At 50.6% G+C, this 17,039-nt stretch overlaps 6 protein-coding genes across 6 annotated transcripts; 2 read left to right on the forward strand and 4 right to left on the reverse strand.

The window, feature by feature from the left end:
- Positions 1–106: 106 nt before the first annotated feature.
- Positions 107–1,448, reverse strand: NOB1 (rRNA-binding endoribonuclease; the record flags this gene model as incomplete). The annotated part of the gene is made up of 2 exons (XM_041688969.1): positions 107–619; positions 675–1,448. The coding sequence occupies 2 exons, from the start codon at positions 1,446–1,448 to the stop codon at positions 107–109; spliced, it is 1,287 nt and encodes a 428-aa protein (XP_041542701.1).
- Positions 1,449–4,959: 3,511 nt separating this feature from the next.
- AKAW2_40622S (uncharacterized protein) lies at positions 4,960–6,352 on the forward strand (the record flags this gene model as incomplete). The annotated part of the gene is made up of 5 exons (XM_041688970.1): positions 4,960–5,160; positions 5,220–5,324; positions 5,384–5,757; positions 5,817–5,884; positions 5,937–6,352. 5 exons carry the CDS (start codon positions 4,960–4,962, stop codon positions 6,350–6,352), a joined length of 1,164 nt encoding a protein of 387 aa, XP_041542702.1.
- Positions 6,353–7,979: 1,627 nt separating this feature from the next.
- Positions 7,980–9,598, forward strand: AKAW2_40623S (fungal specific transcription factor domain-containing protein; the record flags this gene model as incomplete). Its single annotated transcript, XM_041688971.1, has 4 exons — positions 7,980–8,444; positions 8,492–8,644; positions 8,689–9,158; positions 9,217–9,598. The coding sequence occupies 4 exons, from the start codon at positions 7,980–7,982 to the stop codon at positions 9,596–9,598; spliced, it is 1,470 nt and encodes a 489-aa protein (XP_041542703.1).
- Positions 9,599–9,806: 208 nt separating this feature from the next.
- AKAW2_40624A (MmgE/PrpD family protein) lies at positions 9,807–11,526 on the reverse strand (the record flags this gene model as incomplete). The annotated part of the gene is made up of 2 exons (XM_041688972.1): positions 9,807–11,039; positions 11,134–11,526. The coding sequence occupies 2 exons, from the start codon at positions 11,524–11,526 to the stop codon at positions 9,807–9,809; spliced, it is 1,626 nt and encodes a 541-aa protein (XP_041542704.1).
- Positions 11,527–12,937: 1,411 nt separating this feature from the next.
- On the reverse strand, positions 12,938–13,987 carry AKAW2_40625A (uncharacterized protein; the record flags this gene model as incomplete). The annotated part of the gene is made up of 3 exons (XM_041688973.1): positions 12,938–13,642; positions 13,702–13,782; positions 13,844–13,987. 3 exons carry the CDS (start codon positions 13,985–13,987, stop codon positions 12,938–12,940), a joined length of 930 nt encoding a protein of 309 aa, XP_041542705.1.
- A 1,353-nt stretch (positions 13,988–15,340) lies between these two features.
- On the reverse strand, positions 15,341–16,891 carry AKAW2_40626A (M18 family aminopeptidase; the record flags this gene model as incomplete). Its single annotated transcript, XM_041688974.1, has 1 exon — positions 15,341–16,891. One exon carries the CDS (start codon positions 16,889–16,891, stop codon positions 15,341–15,343), a length of 1,551 nt encoding a protein of 516 aa, XP_041542706.1.
- Positions 16,892–17,039: the final 148 nt, after the last annotated feature.

A 17,039-nucleotide genomic window follows, 5' to 3' on the forward strand; every position in this document is an offset into this window, starting at 1 on the left:
GAGCCGTTCATCATAATCCATCACAGAAATAGACCAAAGGTGCAGCCATAAACTTTTAAGCCAGACGCCAACCCAGACTGATGCAAAGAGACGAGAAGCCATGCCATTACCGCTTCCTCGAGTTGACATTCCTGCCAGCTCCCACACGGACCCGACCGTTCTTGTTCCGCTCTCCCGTCAGGATGCTTGGGAGGTAGTCCTCGTCCATGAGGTCGTGCTCCTTGCGCATTCTGCGGTTCTGCTCTGCGGTGGCTCGAACATACTCCTTCTGGTCTTCCGCCAGAATCAATTCCGTTCCCCAGCCACCCTTACCACCACCACCCTTCCACTTTCCGTTAGAAGTGCCGTGGACGGGCTTGGGGACACTGAAACGGTTTCCGCGGTTGTTCCACTGCATGTTCTTTTTCAGGTGCATCTTGAACTGTCCATTCGCGTCAGTCGTGCAGGATACGCGGGTGAGCGTGTCTTTGCCGCAGCGGGGACAAAACTGCTTGTTCATGTCTTTGGTGGTGAAGAAACAGGCATGGCACCGCTTGATGAAAGACTTCAGATGGCGAATTCGCTGCAGGGTGGAAGTGGAGAGCAAGTTCAAGTTCATCTGTAGCAGCACGTTTTGACACTGTATCCTAGTTAGTATGGAACATAGTCATCTGGAGTGAGAGTTAAAAGCATACCGCAAAATCAGTAGTCATGGTGGCAACCTGCATCACCTTGGGCTCCGGCGCCGCAGCCGCAGAGCTAGCCTCATCGCGGGCCTGCCGCTTCTTCAAGTTGGAGGGCGTGATCCAGCCACCATCCGAATCATCACCATCATCTTCCTCCTCTTGGACGTCGTCGGCATCCTGAGGAGTCGGTTCCTCCGCCTGGGCCTCTCCAGGGGCATTTTGCGCCGCGGTCTCCTGTGTGCTGGTCTCCTCTCCCAAGCTTGCATTCTTCAGATCTTCCGCAACGGCATCCACCTCAGCACCCTCGTCTTTGTTCTCTTCCTTGTGGGCGGTCTCGCCCTCAGTCTCACCCTTAGCCTCCTCTCCCTTCTCTTCGGCCTTTTCCTCCTTCACGGGTGGCTTTCCATTCACCTGTTTCTGCCCCGGAACACTTCTCAGTCTCCAATCACCACCATTGCGCTCGCATTCAATCTCGTATGCAAGCGCCAGAACCTCAATATCCGTTTTACTCAGGACAGCCCGATCACCAGTCTTGCGTGCAAATTCGCTCAGGACACTGACGCTTTTCGGGGATGGTGTGCGCTGCTTCAAGAAGGGGAGGTAGAGTGTCTCCACACGCTGGCGGGCGTCAGGGTCACGGATTTCGCTGACGACGGAGGGGGTGATGAGGAGTTCTTCGCATTGTGCGAGCAGCGTGGATAGCGGCGGGGTATTCTTCAAGATGGGACCGGCGTCAAGGACGATGGTGTGGACGGGCTTCGCAGGCGATGCAGAGTCCGTCATTTTGGCGGTAGATGATGTCAGTATCTCTGCGACCGTCTATCAAACTTTGTGAATGGAAAAACCAATGTAGGAGTGAGTGTATTGATTGACTCTTGGGCCGCAATGGTTGGATGGAAATTCCTCGGATGGGATTTTCAACTGGTCTGTGCATCGGTCCTTATCTTAGCGCCCGCTTATCGAGACTCTTCCGACTTTCTCACCATCACTCGCGCGACAACTGGTCAATGCCATAGTAAACAAGCCGGAATTCCTTGTGTCTGATCCATCGTCCCGGAAGATTCAGAATATTCTGACAAATTCCCTCGAAAAGCCACTATCGTGGTCTGTCTGTCATCTGGACATCCACATACAAAGTCTATGTATTTCAAATCACATGGCAATGACAGGTCATTCTAATGCAGAAGGCCCCGTCCCTGATCCATCAGAGTCATCCAAAGTACGAGTACTCAAGGTGGTCGGCACACCAGTAGCCTTCCCAAACCACGCATTCCTCGAGAATCGAAAAAAAAAAAAAGAACAATCGAGGAGATTAGAAGCACCGCGAGAATCTCATTATTTTCGCTTTTCGCATGGCACCATCAGGATGCCGAGCTCTCCGCGCGAAAAATGAAAGGAGTGCGTGTTCTGTCCCCTAGCAAAATGAATGATGGCGACTAGCATCAACCGAGCAGGGCCACGGTGAGTCCACTTGCCAAAAGTACTTGCATACAGTTGACTCATTCTTCGTCTTGACCTGCACACAGTCAGTTTGCGGATTCTGAATGGAGGTGCCTGGACGGAGTACTCCGTCTGACTGCAGAAGTGCGAACAGTACCCTGGACATGCGTCTAGCTATCTTCACACTAATGCAGGTATCCATGGAATCAAAAGACTGATAGGCCGTTCGTCCGGTGGATTTTTGCTGACAGGTATTCCGTACCGCGGATGATTTCAATCCGACTCAGAAGCTACTGTATGTGACGGGGATCTATGGCTATCGTGCATGGCTCACAGATACAAAAGCAACTGGCACTTCAAAATTTTGGGTTATTTTGTCGTGTTTGATTGGCTTCGCCATAACGGTGGCGCGCAAATGCCAGCTGACACTTCAACTGGAAGAACTTTTCAGTCACCATCGCCGAGCAACACGAATTCTGAGTAGACACGCAAGCAAGAACGACAAGAAATAGAGAGAGTATGTGTGTGTGTCCACGTGTGGACTTTATCATCTTATGGTCCATACTATACGCTCTATTCGATGCATGGCAGAATTCCTAATAATGGTTATATATAGAAAAATCGCTGCGCTCGACCTGTCCAGACGCTGGCTCTCTGGGTAGAAGGCAACCGGCTGCCTCGTCTCCATACAGTCAAACTTAGGCGATGAATACTCCATATCCACGACCAGTTCATGAACACTGTTGACTCACTCGAATGGATCAAGTAAAGGTCTTCAGTAGTAATCTTGGTGATTCTTTGACTAGGTCGCTACGGGTATGATTCCCGAGATATATAATTGGGAGTGGATGAGTCCCACGATTGTGTCACCCAACTGCTGATGGCTGGTAGGAGATCTTGATGCACAGTCCACTTCGGCCAATCCAGAATGCAGGCGTACTGATCGACCAATGGATATGGCTCTGCGTGGAACTATCAGTGCGGTGGCGACGAGTGATGGTTACCAGAGTCGAACGCGCAGCACCAAATACTGCTTCCCTCCTTTAAAAAAAAAAGATGCACGCTATGGCCAAGCGACAATGGACCGACAATCATCCAATTCTAAAGATCAATAGACAATAATTAAATGAGCGGACTCGAGTTTCGTCTGCGGTTGGCTGTTTTCGGCCAACCCGGAGGAAGGTCCCGGCGCGCCTAGTCGGATGTGATACATCGCCTTTCTTTTCCACGCCGGGCGTTTCAGTCAAATAAACGCACCAACACCAGCACCCTACTGATCAATCAGCATTGTTTGACAAAATTGATGGCCTATCCGTCGAGTCTCCTCACGGGCTGTAGATAGAGACACGAATTTCCGCCTGTACGGTACTTTGCCCCCCTGCATGTCCGTTATTTAATGTGGCTCTGTTTAAGGCCCCGGAAATCATGCCATGAAATTCCCAAAGAAGGAAATGACAGGTCGCATCGGCCAGCTGGCGCACCCAAAAGTACTTTTGATAACGGATAATGCCTCCCCCCTCACAAGGTCAAGTGCTTATCCAGAATTGAATCAATCATTTTGAGATTTATGGAAGTATCGAGAGGAGAGAAAGTATGACAGTCCTCTGCATCCCTTACTCTGCTCATCCCTGCCCCTGTGTAGGATCTGTGGTAGGACTGATCTTGATTGATCCCCTCTCTGTACAACATCGCCCAGCAAAGCCCTCTTAGGGGGAAAGCAGAGAGTCACCCGATGTCATTTAGGGGCACAGGCCATTTGCAGGCACTGTGGAAAGGACAGACTCGGAGATAATCTATTCTTGCAGTTTACCTGGCCTCTGCGCTGTGGCATGGCTCAATGACAGCTCCGGCCCCAGTCCCAGGGCAAGGAGTCGTGGGCTCCACGATCTGCTGGCTGGGCAGACTGCCATCCAGCCCGTCAAGATTCGTCAGGTTCGAGACAGACAGCTCTACGCACAATGTACTTCGTACGCACGCCGGTCGTATGCAAGTGCCTCCGCAGACGCATAGAACAATCCATGTATGCATCCAACCAGAGGAGAGTTTTGGATACACCGTCGATCCACCGTCTCTCCACTTTTGTCATTGACAGACCAGACTGGGCGGTATTTTTTTTCAGTGACCGCGGATGCAGTCAATGGCCGATCATCATCGACAGTATCCATAACCCTAGCGACACCACAGGGCTGGAACATGTCGCTTAGGCCTCTGCTATGCATGGAGACCTCTCCAGTCACTCTCCGCAAAACCTACGCACAATGGCTGCAAGAAAAACCAGAAAAAGAAATCGCGCGAGGCACCAAATGTACCTTTTATTTGCTTTTACCCATCTATCAACCTGAGTTTGTGCCAGGACCACATTGTGGCTGCTCTCTATCATTTGCTTATTTGTCTCCTCCCTTGCTTGCTTTTCCTGTCCTCCCTTTCTGCACCACACACCCATTGGACCCAGCTCCTGTCCTAGGGTCGGTCCGTGAATCCGGAGCAGCAATTAGACATGACTGAGGATCTTCACGGGCTCGGTACCATTGGTCTATTCGCATCCTTCTAGTCAGACAGAGCCGTTACTGGGTCTCACCAAGCGCAAAACGTTTATATCCCCATCTTTTCCCCCTTCCCCTGCGAGTGTCCCCCTCACAGTGACACGCGGAACAGTGCTCCTTTCGCTCATTGGGGGGTCAGTCGGACCCCAGGTTTTATATGAGTAACGTTGCTGGTCTCTGTACACAGAGGCCCGTGTACTCGTGAACCCTCGGCCACATTATACCCTTGTTCAGCCCGACTTGTCTCTGGAACACCGACAGACCAAGCCTCGTCTAAGTGCTCCCACGGAACGATCATTTTGAATGCGACCATGATGGACTCTCACACTCATTTCGCCCGAACGGATGATGGTGCGCACGGGTCATACATGTCACCCCGAGGGGGTCGAGCGTTAGCCGTCAGTGTTGTTTTTACCAGTCTAGCAACATGTTGTGTTGCTGCTCGTATTTACACGCGCACCAAGTTGATGCACCGCATGGAGCCAAACGACTGGATGATTTTGCTGTCCTTGGTAGGTGCATGAAACCCTGACAGAGAGACAGCAAGTTGCTGACTATCGGGATTGGTAAGACGTTGTCCTATGTCTTTATGGGTCTATTCGTCGTGGAAGCCCTGAATGGGATGGGCATGCATGAGGCACACATCCCACCATCAGTCCTGTTAAAACAGATGAAGGTAAGTTAATATCTTACACAGCATGCGCGGCTTGGCATTAACATAAGCTGGTCGGTCAGGCATTCTGGCTTACCATTCCATTCTACAATGCTGCATTGCTGCTTGCCAAAGCGTCAATTTTAATGCAGTATTTTCGCGTGTTCCCAACCCGGCGCATGCGGCGCATTTCCTGGATTATGATCGGCGTGCTTGCTACCTACGGATCATGGGCGGTTCTCAGTGCTTTCCTCAATTGCATCCCCGTCGCCAAATTTTGGAACCCGACTATTCCGGGATACTGTCTGAGCATGGAGGGACTGTGGTTCTCGAATGCGTCCATGCACATCGCTACCGATATCGTGATTTTGTTGATACCAATCCCGGCCTTGTCGGGGCTTGAATTGCCGCAGAGGCAGAAAATGGCCTTGATTTCAATCTTCGCTCTGGGTGGATTGTGAGTGTCCCGGTACCCACACCCTGTTGGCAATGAAATCTTACTAACGCTCTATCTAGTGTCTGTGTAACTAGTGTTTGCCGGCTGGTTTCCCTGAAGAAGATTTCCGACTCTACCGACCCGACTTGTAAGTCGTCCCTCTAGTGCACCACACGGCTTGTGACTAACAGAGTACTTAGACGACAATGTCGGTGCTGCATCCTGGTCTGCAATTGAATGCAACACGGGGATAATCTGTGCCTGCCTGCCTACCCTCCGGCCTCTCATTTCGCGACTCCTTCCACACTTCCTCTCAACTCTAAGCGGTGGAGGCCATGCGTACGGCTACGCACATGCGCCCTCGTCGCAAAGCCAACCGCCAACGTTCTGGAATGGCACCGGCACGGTGACGACTACGATTACCACACACATGGACGATCTGGAGTACGCTCATTGCACGGGAGGCTCGGACAGATATCTTACACTTGTTCCGGGACATGAACTTGGTGGGAAAGGAAAGCTTATGGTGCGAGAGACCAATAATTCGGCCGGTCTCCGCGATTCAGTGACGGGGAAGGATGTGCGATCAGACATCGCATCGCCGTCATCATCGTGAACAGCGTACCATAGGCAGTCGACCAGGCCAATAGGAGTCGCAGTATATTGATGTCATTCTTACTGATAATATATTATAGGATCTATTGTTACCATTTCGTTCTTTAAGCGTGTGTTTCCTTTCTGTCTATACCTCTGCCGATGTATCTACTGGCTGTTGCCTTGTTCGACCAAGTTATATATATACTATACTACTATTCTTTGTTTCAGCCCCCGTGCATTCTTTCATGATAAGGCCCAGTGGGATATGGCAGCTAGCCCTAATCGGCAAGCAATCCCTAGTCGGCCCTCCACTAACTGCGAAGCGCCGCAGCGGCCTAAGAATCATGGCCCACTGAACTGATGAGCGATCCTGCCATCTTCGGGCCTCGGCAATTATCAGTGAGACTAATGATTCTTTTGAATGATTTCATAGTGCGAATAGGTTACAGAACACGCAGCAGTGGCTTGCTTGCAGATGACCTTTCTCTCTCATTCCCGCAAACCAGCACCCGGCGCAACACTATAAAACAATAATTCAGCAAACTGAAGGCCTCGCAACTGAACCGAAGCGGCAATCATTTTATCCCGACGTTTTTCGAATCGGTGTTTCGGCAAGATCCTTATTCATGATCTGAGGTAAGATTATAGTCCGTCGGCCCGTAGCACGGGCCACCAGGTCTGGCCTACTGCCGGACTCAGGTCTCGATACCGAGCTAATGCCCGGTAGATACTATGCCTGCCTTGATAGGGATAAGAATCACTGGCGCTCTATTTGTGTCATTGATCCTGTGTATAATGCACAGACGGCTAGGTCTGATGTTGGCCCGGTAGGATCTAGATTGAGTGCCTCTTTAGGTTAGATCGTCGTCCTTCCTATGCATAACATGGTAAGTGCTTTCCGAGCACTTGCATTATCTTGGTGAAATGAATGCAATGATGGAGACCAAGTGTGGCGCTGAAGGTAGATGGATCCTCTATGACGAATATACGGGGCGAGGTCCTACCTCCTGCCTGGTTCCCTTTGTCATTCATTGACAGAGGACAATTTCTTGCCGACAACATACATTGTTGCTTTTCTTGGTGGACGACACTGGAATACAGACATGAAGATTGGTAGGAACATGAAGCCCTCGGCCCCTGAGCATGCTTGTAACGAATGTCGGATTCGAAAGGTTCGATGCGACAGGAAGTCGCCCTTGTGCTCTAGTTGCCGCAAGTCAGGGTTGGTCTGTCAATACACTAAGGGGAAGCGGATTGATCATACCAAGAAGCTGTCTGCCTTCCATCTTAAAACGTTTGATCATTGCGGCTGACTTGGTTGCAGAGTAGAAGATGTTCAATCACTCGCAATTCGTTTGCAACGATTTGAAGAAGCCCTTGTTCGATTCTCATCTATCGTACAAGCCTCCACCTCGCCTCTCAGCAGTTTCTCGACCACCTCTTATAGCCCAAACACCCGACGATCGAGTGTCCGGGGATTATGTAGCAATTGCAGTACATCCGAGGAAAGCCAGACAGATAAATTGGTTGCTGAGCCTTTGGGGAGTGATGGGTACGGGCAACTGAGCTCAATCTATGCTGAAGCTCAAGCTGCCGGTGACCAGTTTGCCTTGTCATTGCCACTATTAAATAGTCTCGGGCCATTAATGGAAGTCTCCTTCTCCCCTGGCTCGGTGCTGCAAGCTCAGCTTGCCAGTGCGTGTGCGCTGTTCCAGAAACTGGCCACGGACAAACCTCCACTGTTGGATTTTCTCCAATATGATGACCAGCCGTCTTGTCTTCCACCACGAGCCTTCCTGGAAGCCTTCATCGACACATACTTTACCGAGCTCAGTTCATTGCTCCCCATATACGACCGACAGAGCGTTCAGACGGCCATGCGGACTCAGTACGAAATTCTGGACGTTCCTGATCCAGCCTGGATTGTATCGCTCAACAGCATCCTCCTTCAGACATTGGAAGGAAAGTCCACTGCAGCGAAGAAGACGGGCATGATACCTTTAGAAGCGGGCCTTATCACCCACCTATTGCAGAATATCCGGCGATGCTTCAACAATCTCCAAAGGCTACTAGAACCGCGTATGGCAAATGTGCAAGCCCTCTTGAACCTGGTATGGCAGATCTGCATTTGTTTGAATCCAATCAAACTTTGATGCAGGCTTTGGTTGCTCTCAGGTACTTCCACTTTACATTATTCGAGACTGTCTTCACCCAGGCCTGTGAGCTCGCCAAGTCGATGGGGCTACACCGGAGCATGGGCAAGCCATGCGCTGAGGGTCGGAATCTGTTCTGGTCTCTCTTCATTATAGATGTGAGTTCGTCCTCATCTTTTCTCTTCTCCGCTAATCGAACAAGAAACACACATCCCTGATAACCGGCACACCATGCCTCTTGCCATCCTATGACGTTGGTATCCCGCTTCCCACCAGCTCCGGCATTCTACTCAGCGATCAATCCGATGCGCGCATCTCCCTCGCTCGGATTCATGAAAGAATCTCTCGCAGTCTTTACGCCGGTATTCCGTGCGTCAGTCGGAAATGCCTGAGGCGGCGTGCCTATAAGCTTGTTCGACGCCTCAACGACTGGACCACCCAGCACAGTCACATTCTCTACCCCCCAGCCAGCACCACCACTACTGCACAGCAGGCCATCGAACTCCGATACGCCCTCTGCATCTGCCATGTGCTAGTGCAGCGCTGTATACCTGCCTCGGAGAGTCGCCAGATTCGACTTGAGCATGCTCGCACGGGGCTACAGCTTCTTCAGGAACTGTGTGAGGGATACCATCCGGGAGACAGCATTTCCGGCTTCGCCATCTTTGAAAGGTGAGTCGTTCTCTGCATTACTTTACCAGCTAGAGAACTGATACAGATTGTTTGCCAGCATCTTACTACGTTACCCCATTGTCCCCTTTCTCGAAGTCTACATCCACCTCCTCAACCCCGAAGACAATGACAGTCCAGCTGTCGTGACTTCCGATGTCAATGCCCTGGTTTTCTTCGCCACACGTGCGGAGTGTCTTGCTACAAACGCTTGTGAAGGCTCTCTTGCCGATACTGTCCGCTCTATATCTCGGCTATGTAGTCAGATTGCTACTTCGATTCTTCAGCAGAACCGGCGTCTTCAAGCACAAACAACAACACCAAATAACTATTGCATTGACGATGGCGGCATAAGTGTCTGGGATTATGATATCGGAATGATGATGGATGGGCATGGTAGCTACCATAGATACGATGATGTGTGGTGTCAAATGTTTCTGTAACTATATGCTAGGTATTACTTGAGTAGACTTCAACAGACTCTTCTATGGAAAACAGATAACCCTACAACACTCTCCGCCTTCCTATACACGGTTTAGAACGACTACTGGCTCACAAATATAATCCTGACCATGTTGAATGACTCAATTGATTAATGAAATATCCCATCACAACCAACGCCCCTACAAATCAAAACAGATGACTAGTTCACTACTGCAACGGATTCACCACGTTCACGCTCAGCAACTCAATCAACTCATCCACATCCTGCAACTCCTCCATCCCCAGCACAGCCTTTTCAATCTTCTCCTGCCTCTCCACCCCAATCAACCCGCCCGTCAACCGACGAAACTTCTCCAAGATCTCCTCATTCGAAATGGGTTCATCCACCCCCTTCGGCTTCAACAACGAATGCTGAACCTGAGTGCCATCCGCAAATGTGATCGAAATCAACGCACCACACCCAATATTCGGCTTGTCCAACTCCGCCGTATGCACACAACTCGTCTTCCCAATCAACTCCCAAACCTCATCCCGATCCAACTTGCCCGACGAAAACTGCTCCAACAACACCTGTCCATCCACCAACTGCGACGCCGCCACAAACGCCGTATTCATCTGCGCCCCCGTCGGCGTCAACGGCCTCGTCTCCGGCGCCCACCCACAATGATGAAACACAGCATCACTCAACTGGATCCGAATCTCCTTGATCTCTCCCAATTTCTCCCGTCCAAAACGCTCCGGATACATCTCCTGCATCTCCGCCAAACACTCAATCGTGCCATGAATCCCCCCACAGCACGCATGCAACTTCAACCGAATCCACTCTGCCGTATGCCAAAACGTCCCCAAGTCCTTCGCCACTTCCTCCGGCTTCGAACTAGGCGTATGCTTCGACCCGAGGCCAAACATTGCCAGAAATCCTCCATACTGCCGCTCAAACACCTTCTTGATCCCTTCGTATCCTCCCCACGCTAACATCGTGCCCAACAGTCCATTCCTTGCCGCGAACCCATGATGCATCCGCTTTACCATCCCGTCGTACTGCGCCGCCATGAGCCCGCATGCTTGTGTCGCTGCTACTCCAATTGCATCTTCAATTTGACCCGCCGATAAACCGAGTAGCTTTGCGGAACTGCCTGCGGCTGCGGGCCCACCAAATACAGACCCGCAGTGCCATCCCTTTGCGAGCATCTCGGTGCCGTGCAGCGCCATGCCCACGCGCGGACCAACCTCGAACCCTACCACCGAGGCGAGAAGAAGTGTTCGCCCGTCGATGATGCGCGGTGCGGTCGGATGGTTCCGCGCACTGACGGCGGCAGCGAAGAGAGGGGGTATTACCACAGCTTGTGAATGCAGGGGCGCCACGCTGTGGTAGTCGTCTACTTCGCAGGCTTGGATCCAGGAGCCGTTGAGGGTTGCGGCCGCGATGGCACCGAGGCGCTGCCAAATCCGTTAGTACCTTGACACACTAACTTTATCTTTTAATCCACGTAATGGATCGAACGTGAGAGTGAGAGATGGGAGGGAAGAATACCTCTTCATACCCAATAACCACATGCTTCCCCTTCTCCTCGAAGACAGCCATCGCATCAAAAGCCTTCTGCGACCATGGGACACGTGCACCAACGAGTGCGCAGGCGATGCCATCAAGGAAAAGGTACTTGGCACGGGTGCGGACGGAGTCTGGGATATCTTCTAGTTGGAGGGAGGCGATCCAGGTACAGAGTTGGCTGGTGACGCCGTTGGAGGAGTTGTATGCTTTGGTTAATTTCTCTTCTTCTTCTGCTGCTGTTCCTTCCTCTTTGTTTTGGGGTCGATGGTCTTTTTCTTTCTCTTTTGGACCATCTACCCCGTTGAGGGTAGTATTGGTGGTAGGGATGGGTGAAGTAGCAGAAGCTGCTTCAGATTTAGCAGTGATGGCGACCATATTGTGGATGTATTATAGAAACTTTCCGAGAATAATTCTTGATTGATTGATTGATTGAGAAAAGAATGACCCATCTTCCAGATGTTCGACACCCTATTTATAACCCCAAAGATACACACAGAAAACGTCATGCACATGAATAACAGGGAGACAAGCAATCACCAACGGACAAAGTCGGTGTACCTTGCCTGCCCTACCACTCCCTACCCACCTACCTACCTGTTCTACTACTACCATCATAGCACCTACTAACAAACCAGCTAGTAATCCCACGCAAACCACCCTCATTCAATATCCAAACTATGAAATGATTGGTCCCGGTAATGCAGGAAGGAAGCTAGTTGGACGCCTAGAAAGTAGTCTAATGCTCCTCCAGTCGGATAAGAGGAGGATTTCGGGGGTGTCAACAATACCAGTTGATTATAGGCTGGGCCGACCGGGTTCCGAGAGCCGATTTTTGTGTTAGTCTGGTTTTTTCTGCTCAGGGGTCTGGTGATCTTGGTAACGGAGCATGTGATGGTGAACTCTATATAGAACTTTTTGGGGGGGATATTGATCGATGTCATGAGTGGTGTTGTTTGTCTGTATGCATTTGCTAACTTACTTCTTTCTGTCGATCAATCGGTTGGTTGTGTGGGATGGAAAGTAAGTAAGCAGTAGGCAGTAAGCAGACCGGGTAATCGGCGCTATTGTGCTATAGAGAAGAGGACATATAGGGAGTGGGGGGGTGGGAGTGAGTGAGGGCTTACGCTTGGGCCTTATCTACAATGTATATTGGTGGATTATTATAGTCTCGGACTCGCGTATGACGTATGTCATGAACGGAGGCAATCAATTGCCTTCTTGGGGAAATAATCTATCCTATTCGACTAATTCCTGTTGGTCGTATTCTAGTGTACTAAGAATTCATTCATTCCTTGCTTGATTACCGTTCGTATTTAAGGTTGAGTTACATAATCTGCTGTCTCGCAATGGCAACCCTAGTTATCTCCAAATAAGCCTCTCCACCATCTCAACTCTCAATGTTCGTGAGCAATCCATACTGAGAAGTGCGAGACCATGTCTCTCCTGGATATGACTAGTGAAGACCTCATGACGGCCTGGCGAGACTTGAATATCAGGATCATTGCAGAATGTTTTCCCGCCACTACAACGAAACCCTTCTAGATCTGTCTGCCCACCGATTGCGCCACAGTTAGAGACTGTTTTCCAGTCCTGGCATTTACTACCTTACTACTCTCAATCTCAAGCATTAAATGTATCCTAATCAGGGAAACAATAGGTAAACGTTCTTCAAAGACTGATTTGAGGCATAGCATGTCAGTCCCGATTGCCCCATCTATACAAATCAATTCCATATCAAAACTATGCATACACCAAATACTATATATGACAAGCAATCACTACTGAATCAATCATACGTCTTCAACCAAGTAAGCGGCGTCTCAGGCATCACACCCGCCGCCACCAACTGCCCCCTCAGCTTATGCACACACAGCACCTCCCCACCGGACATTGTCTCCGAACTCTCCAAATCCGCCCACCAGAAGCGAAATATCGGCTTGAACCTCTCCAACTCAAAGAACCCCTGTAGCACGCCTTTTACATGCTTCCACATATATACAATCTCAGCCCGCCAAGCCCACCCATGTCCCTTGATTTGCCAGTCCCGGGCAGTCAGAAGCATCATCGCCTCGACATACCGCACCGGCATGGGCATCTTGACCGGGTACAGGGTATCAGGAAACCGGCCCCAATGCTGCTTGTCCTTCTGGGAAGGGAGACGCGGATTACTGGCTAGGATGAAATGGGGGTCATCTTCGGACAGTTCTCCTAGAGTGAGCTCAGGCAGGTCCCAGAAGAGATATCGCTTCTCGTATAGACAGAGATCAATGTGAAACACTGTGTTCATCTCTGCCCATACACTCCCGTTTAGGTGGAAGGAGTGGTAGGGGATGAAGGGGGTTTCGCGGGCTGAACAGGTCTTTTGTCCCATGTGGGGAAAAGGACAGAGAAGATGGGGGTAGTACATGGGTTGCTCATCGGGAAAGTTGGCTTTGCGGAGGATGCGGATTGCTCTGATTATATCATGGCTTTCGAGAACGAGTTCGATGTTCTGTTAGGCTTGGTTAGTCGGTTGTAAAGAGTCAAGATGAGATCAGGCAGTTGACTTACACCACGGAGTGCAGGGCTTCCCATGGCTTCATACATGTAGTCGCCGATTAGGAGACATGGTATACCGTTCTCTTCGAGGAGCTGTACTATATCTGCGATTAGCTGGTAGTTCACCTCCTGGCCTGTGTATTCGTATACAGACATTTTGGTTTGATGCAAGTAAGGCAGTGTCGCTGTAGGACAAGAATGTGTCCTTGAAGGTGGGTTGACAGGAATATAAATCATTGGAGATGCATGTCTGCCCATGGTGATTGTTGAAGCCACACCTTGTGCAATTGAATGACATGGAGTTTGGTGAGGATATCTTCCACCAGGTGGAGGACACTTATAGGGTTACTCCTTGTTCTGCAACATATTAGAGAGATTATGCAAAGAGGACTTCAATGTCAGTTGCAGATTGCATATGGCTCAATAGTATTAGGGCGCTTTAGCTGGGCTGTAGCGAACTGCGCAACCATCGGATTCGGGGCTTTCCGGATGGACAGAGAGGAGTGTATATCATGCCTTTATTCGCTTTGTCTTAAAGTGACCAGGCATGCTTCAGTTGAATCTTTATCCTGGAAAGTTCACTGGATATTATGGTGAAAGATATATTGCAGCTGTGCTGGAATTTTCCACATCGCATATCGCACATCTGTTGAAACATTTACTACTATCTTAGTCTCGAGGTATCAACAGTTTTCTTCAGATCCACCCTCTTACTCATAATATCTCGGGGATGTAAATATAGTAATAATACCAGTGAAGCAAATATATGTCTTAGGAGGGAGGGCTCGAACCCCCTGTAGGTCTGCGGTCAGTGTAAGTGACCTTTTATAAGATCTTGTCGACAAGTGATCTTATAATTGGATCTAAACGGTAAATCCCAGTAGCCTAATCCATTCCACTAAGAGGGAGTGCAAAGCCTTGGCTACGAGCATGAACGGATAGATAAATCCCAATTAGGCCGCCTTTGCGAAAGATTCCGAACCGCGAGACATTCCTTAAGTTCAAGGGAATTACTTACCCCTATGAGGGCCTTGTCTTCCTGCCGCTTAAGTTAACATGGGTATACAGTTTCATCAACCAGGTTCTTTGTTTGATAGGTCTCTTGTCCTCAGCTTTATACAGCTCATACTGCCCACCCAGACCGCTTCATAAACCGCCAAAGCGGCAGAACGCCATCGACCTCGCAAAGGAATTTGCGGATATAGGCGGATATCAGCGGATATATTTTTATACAGTCCAGGAAAACTGAGTCAGCATTCTGTTGCTTTTTGTTCCGCTTTTGGGGGAGGCGGCAGAATATGTAGTATTTGGGTCTATTTATCTACAAGTTTTCAGAGTAGTTCGGTAGTGGTAAAGCTACTTCTTTTTCTTACTTGATGGGTGTGATTCCTTACTGATTATTTCGAGTTTGGATCCATATGGTCGGTGCTGGAGGTTCTCTATTTGGTATGAATATCGAGGTAAAAGCTACATATTGGACTTGAATATGCAGGACAGCCCAAACACAGAAATACAAACCTTGATGCAGTCTCAAAAGTCTGTTAGTGTACTAAACTCAATACTTATTTAATAGAAGGAGTCTCGAATTTGAAGCACTACACATAGCATTGGGAATCTATATCTAGACTATCATCAAAGTACAACGGTATGTCTAAAAGTCAGCAAACTCCTTGTCAATCTCCTCAAAGTAGTCGAAGAAGCCCTTGAACAGCTGCACTCCCAGACCAGGGTCCCGGCTGCCCGTCGTCGCCCGGATACTATGCATACTGAGCTGAGGAATGCCCACATCGATTGCCCGCATGCCAATCCGGGAGCTGGTCATGGGTCCGATAGTGCCGCCGCTGCGGGAATCATTGCGGATCTGGAAGACCTGCAGGGTTGAGCCGCAGCGCTCAGCGACACGCTTCATGAAAGCATGGCTCACACTGTCCGTCGTCATGTGTCCGTTGGAGTCGGCGGAGACGGACACGCCGACGTTCAGGCGCGGGGCGTGGTTCTCCAGGTACACGTTGAGGAAGTTGGGGTTAACCGCATGAATGACGTCTGAGGAGACGAAGAAGCTGTTGGCCACGGTCTGCGCCAGCACGTTGGGACCATAGCTCGGGGCGAACGCCTCGGCGATGCGCTCCATCACGCTGCTCATAAAGTTGGACCGAGCACCCTGGCGCAGCAAACTGCCAATCTCCTCGTCATCAAACATACCGACCATCTTCACCGATCCCGGGGATGTGCTGTCTGGTGAGGCGATCAGAGCCTCCTGAGCCGCGTAGCAGCATAGCTTGTCATCAATCCGCCCCGCAAAGATCAGGTCCTTCTCCAGACCGCCCAGCTGCGCTGGCTGACTGTCATAGAGTTCCAGTTCCCAGTTGAGAATGGTGTTGTAGTCCGTAATGCCCAATTCCTTGGAGATGACCTTGACGAGCTTCTCCGGCTGCGTAGAGGCAAATGAGCCCGCCGCGAAGGGGCTTGTAGTGGACGACGTTTGCTGCTGGAAGAGGTCGGAGTTATCCACGCCAATTACAGGGACCATCTGCGTCTCCTTGTTGAAGGGGCCCTGGGATGGCGCGCCGAAGTGCGGTGCCAATGTGGGAATACGGGCGATCGGCCAGTCCAGCTTGACCAACTTGGACTCGACCTTTCCGCTGCTAGGGTCCCGGACCAAGACACGCCCACCAATAGATAGATCCCGATCCCACCAAGTCTCATTCAGAGCACCTGCATATGGGGCAACTCCGAGCTGCTGAAAGCCGGCCTTTGTGGGGAGCTTGGACACGGGCTTCAACTTGGCGGTGAGGGCGTCAATGTGACCGGCCACGATAGCCATACCGTTTCCACTCTTGTAATCCTTGCCAATAGAGAACGCGATGAACGCGCTGGAGTTCCGAGTGCAGTAGTATTTCCCGCCGCGTTCGAGCTTGGAGGTCCACGCTTCGCGCTCGGGCAGGCGCTTGTAACCTTTGCTTTCCAGCTGTTTGGTGAAGCCGTCAACAGCATGGAAGATGGTCGGGTTCGCCGTCATGAACTCGCAGTAAGGTTTCGCATAGTCATCTGGGTTAACGGATCCCGGTCCCGCGGTAGGTTGCGCGGTGGGAGCAGGAGAGACTGGGGAGTAGTCCTGGACCGGGTCGGGGAGGTGGCCGGACGAGCTGGGACGATAGGCCATGGCGGCCTCACGGAGGCCCATGATGTTCTTCTTGGCCATGGAGCTGTAGGGAAAGTAGTAAAGGTGGTAGATAAAGTAGTGGAATAGTCAAGTGGGCAATTGAGGAGGAAGAGGATGAGGAGAGGGAGGGAATTGGAGAAGAGCGGAGAAGGGACGAGGTCAGCTGAGCGGAGCTTCGACGATCATT

The sequence above is a fragment of the Aspergillus luchuensis genome, chromosome 4, assembly GCF_016861625.1.
Source record: "Aspergillus luchuensis IFO 4308 DNA, chromosome 4, nearly complete sequence".
NCBI classification, from domain to species: Eukaryota; Fungi; Ascomycota; class Eurotiomycetes; order Eurotiales; family Aspergillaceae; genus Aspergillus; species Aspergillus luchuensis.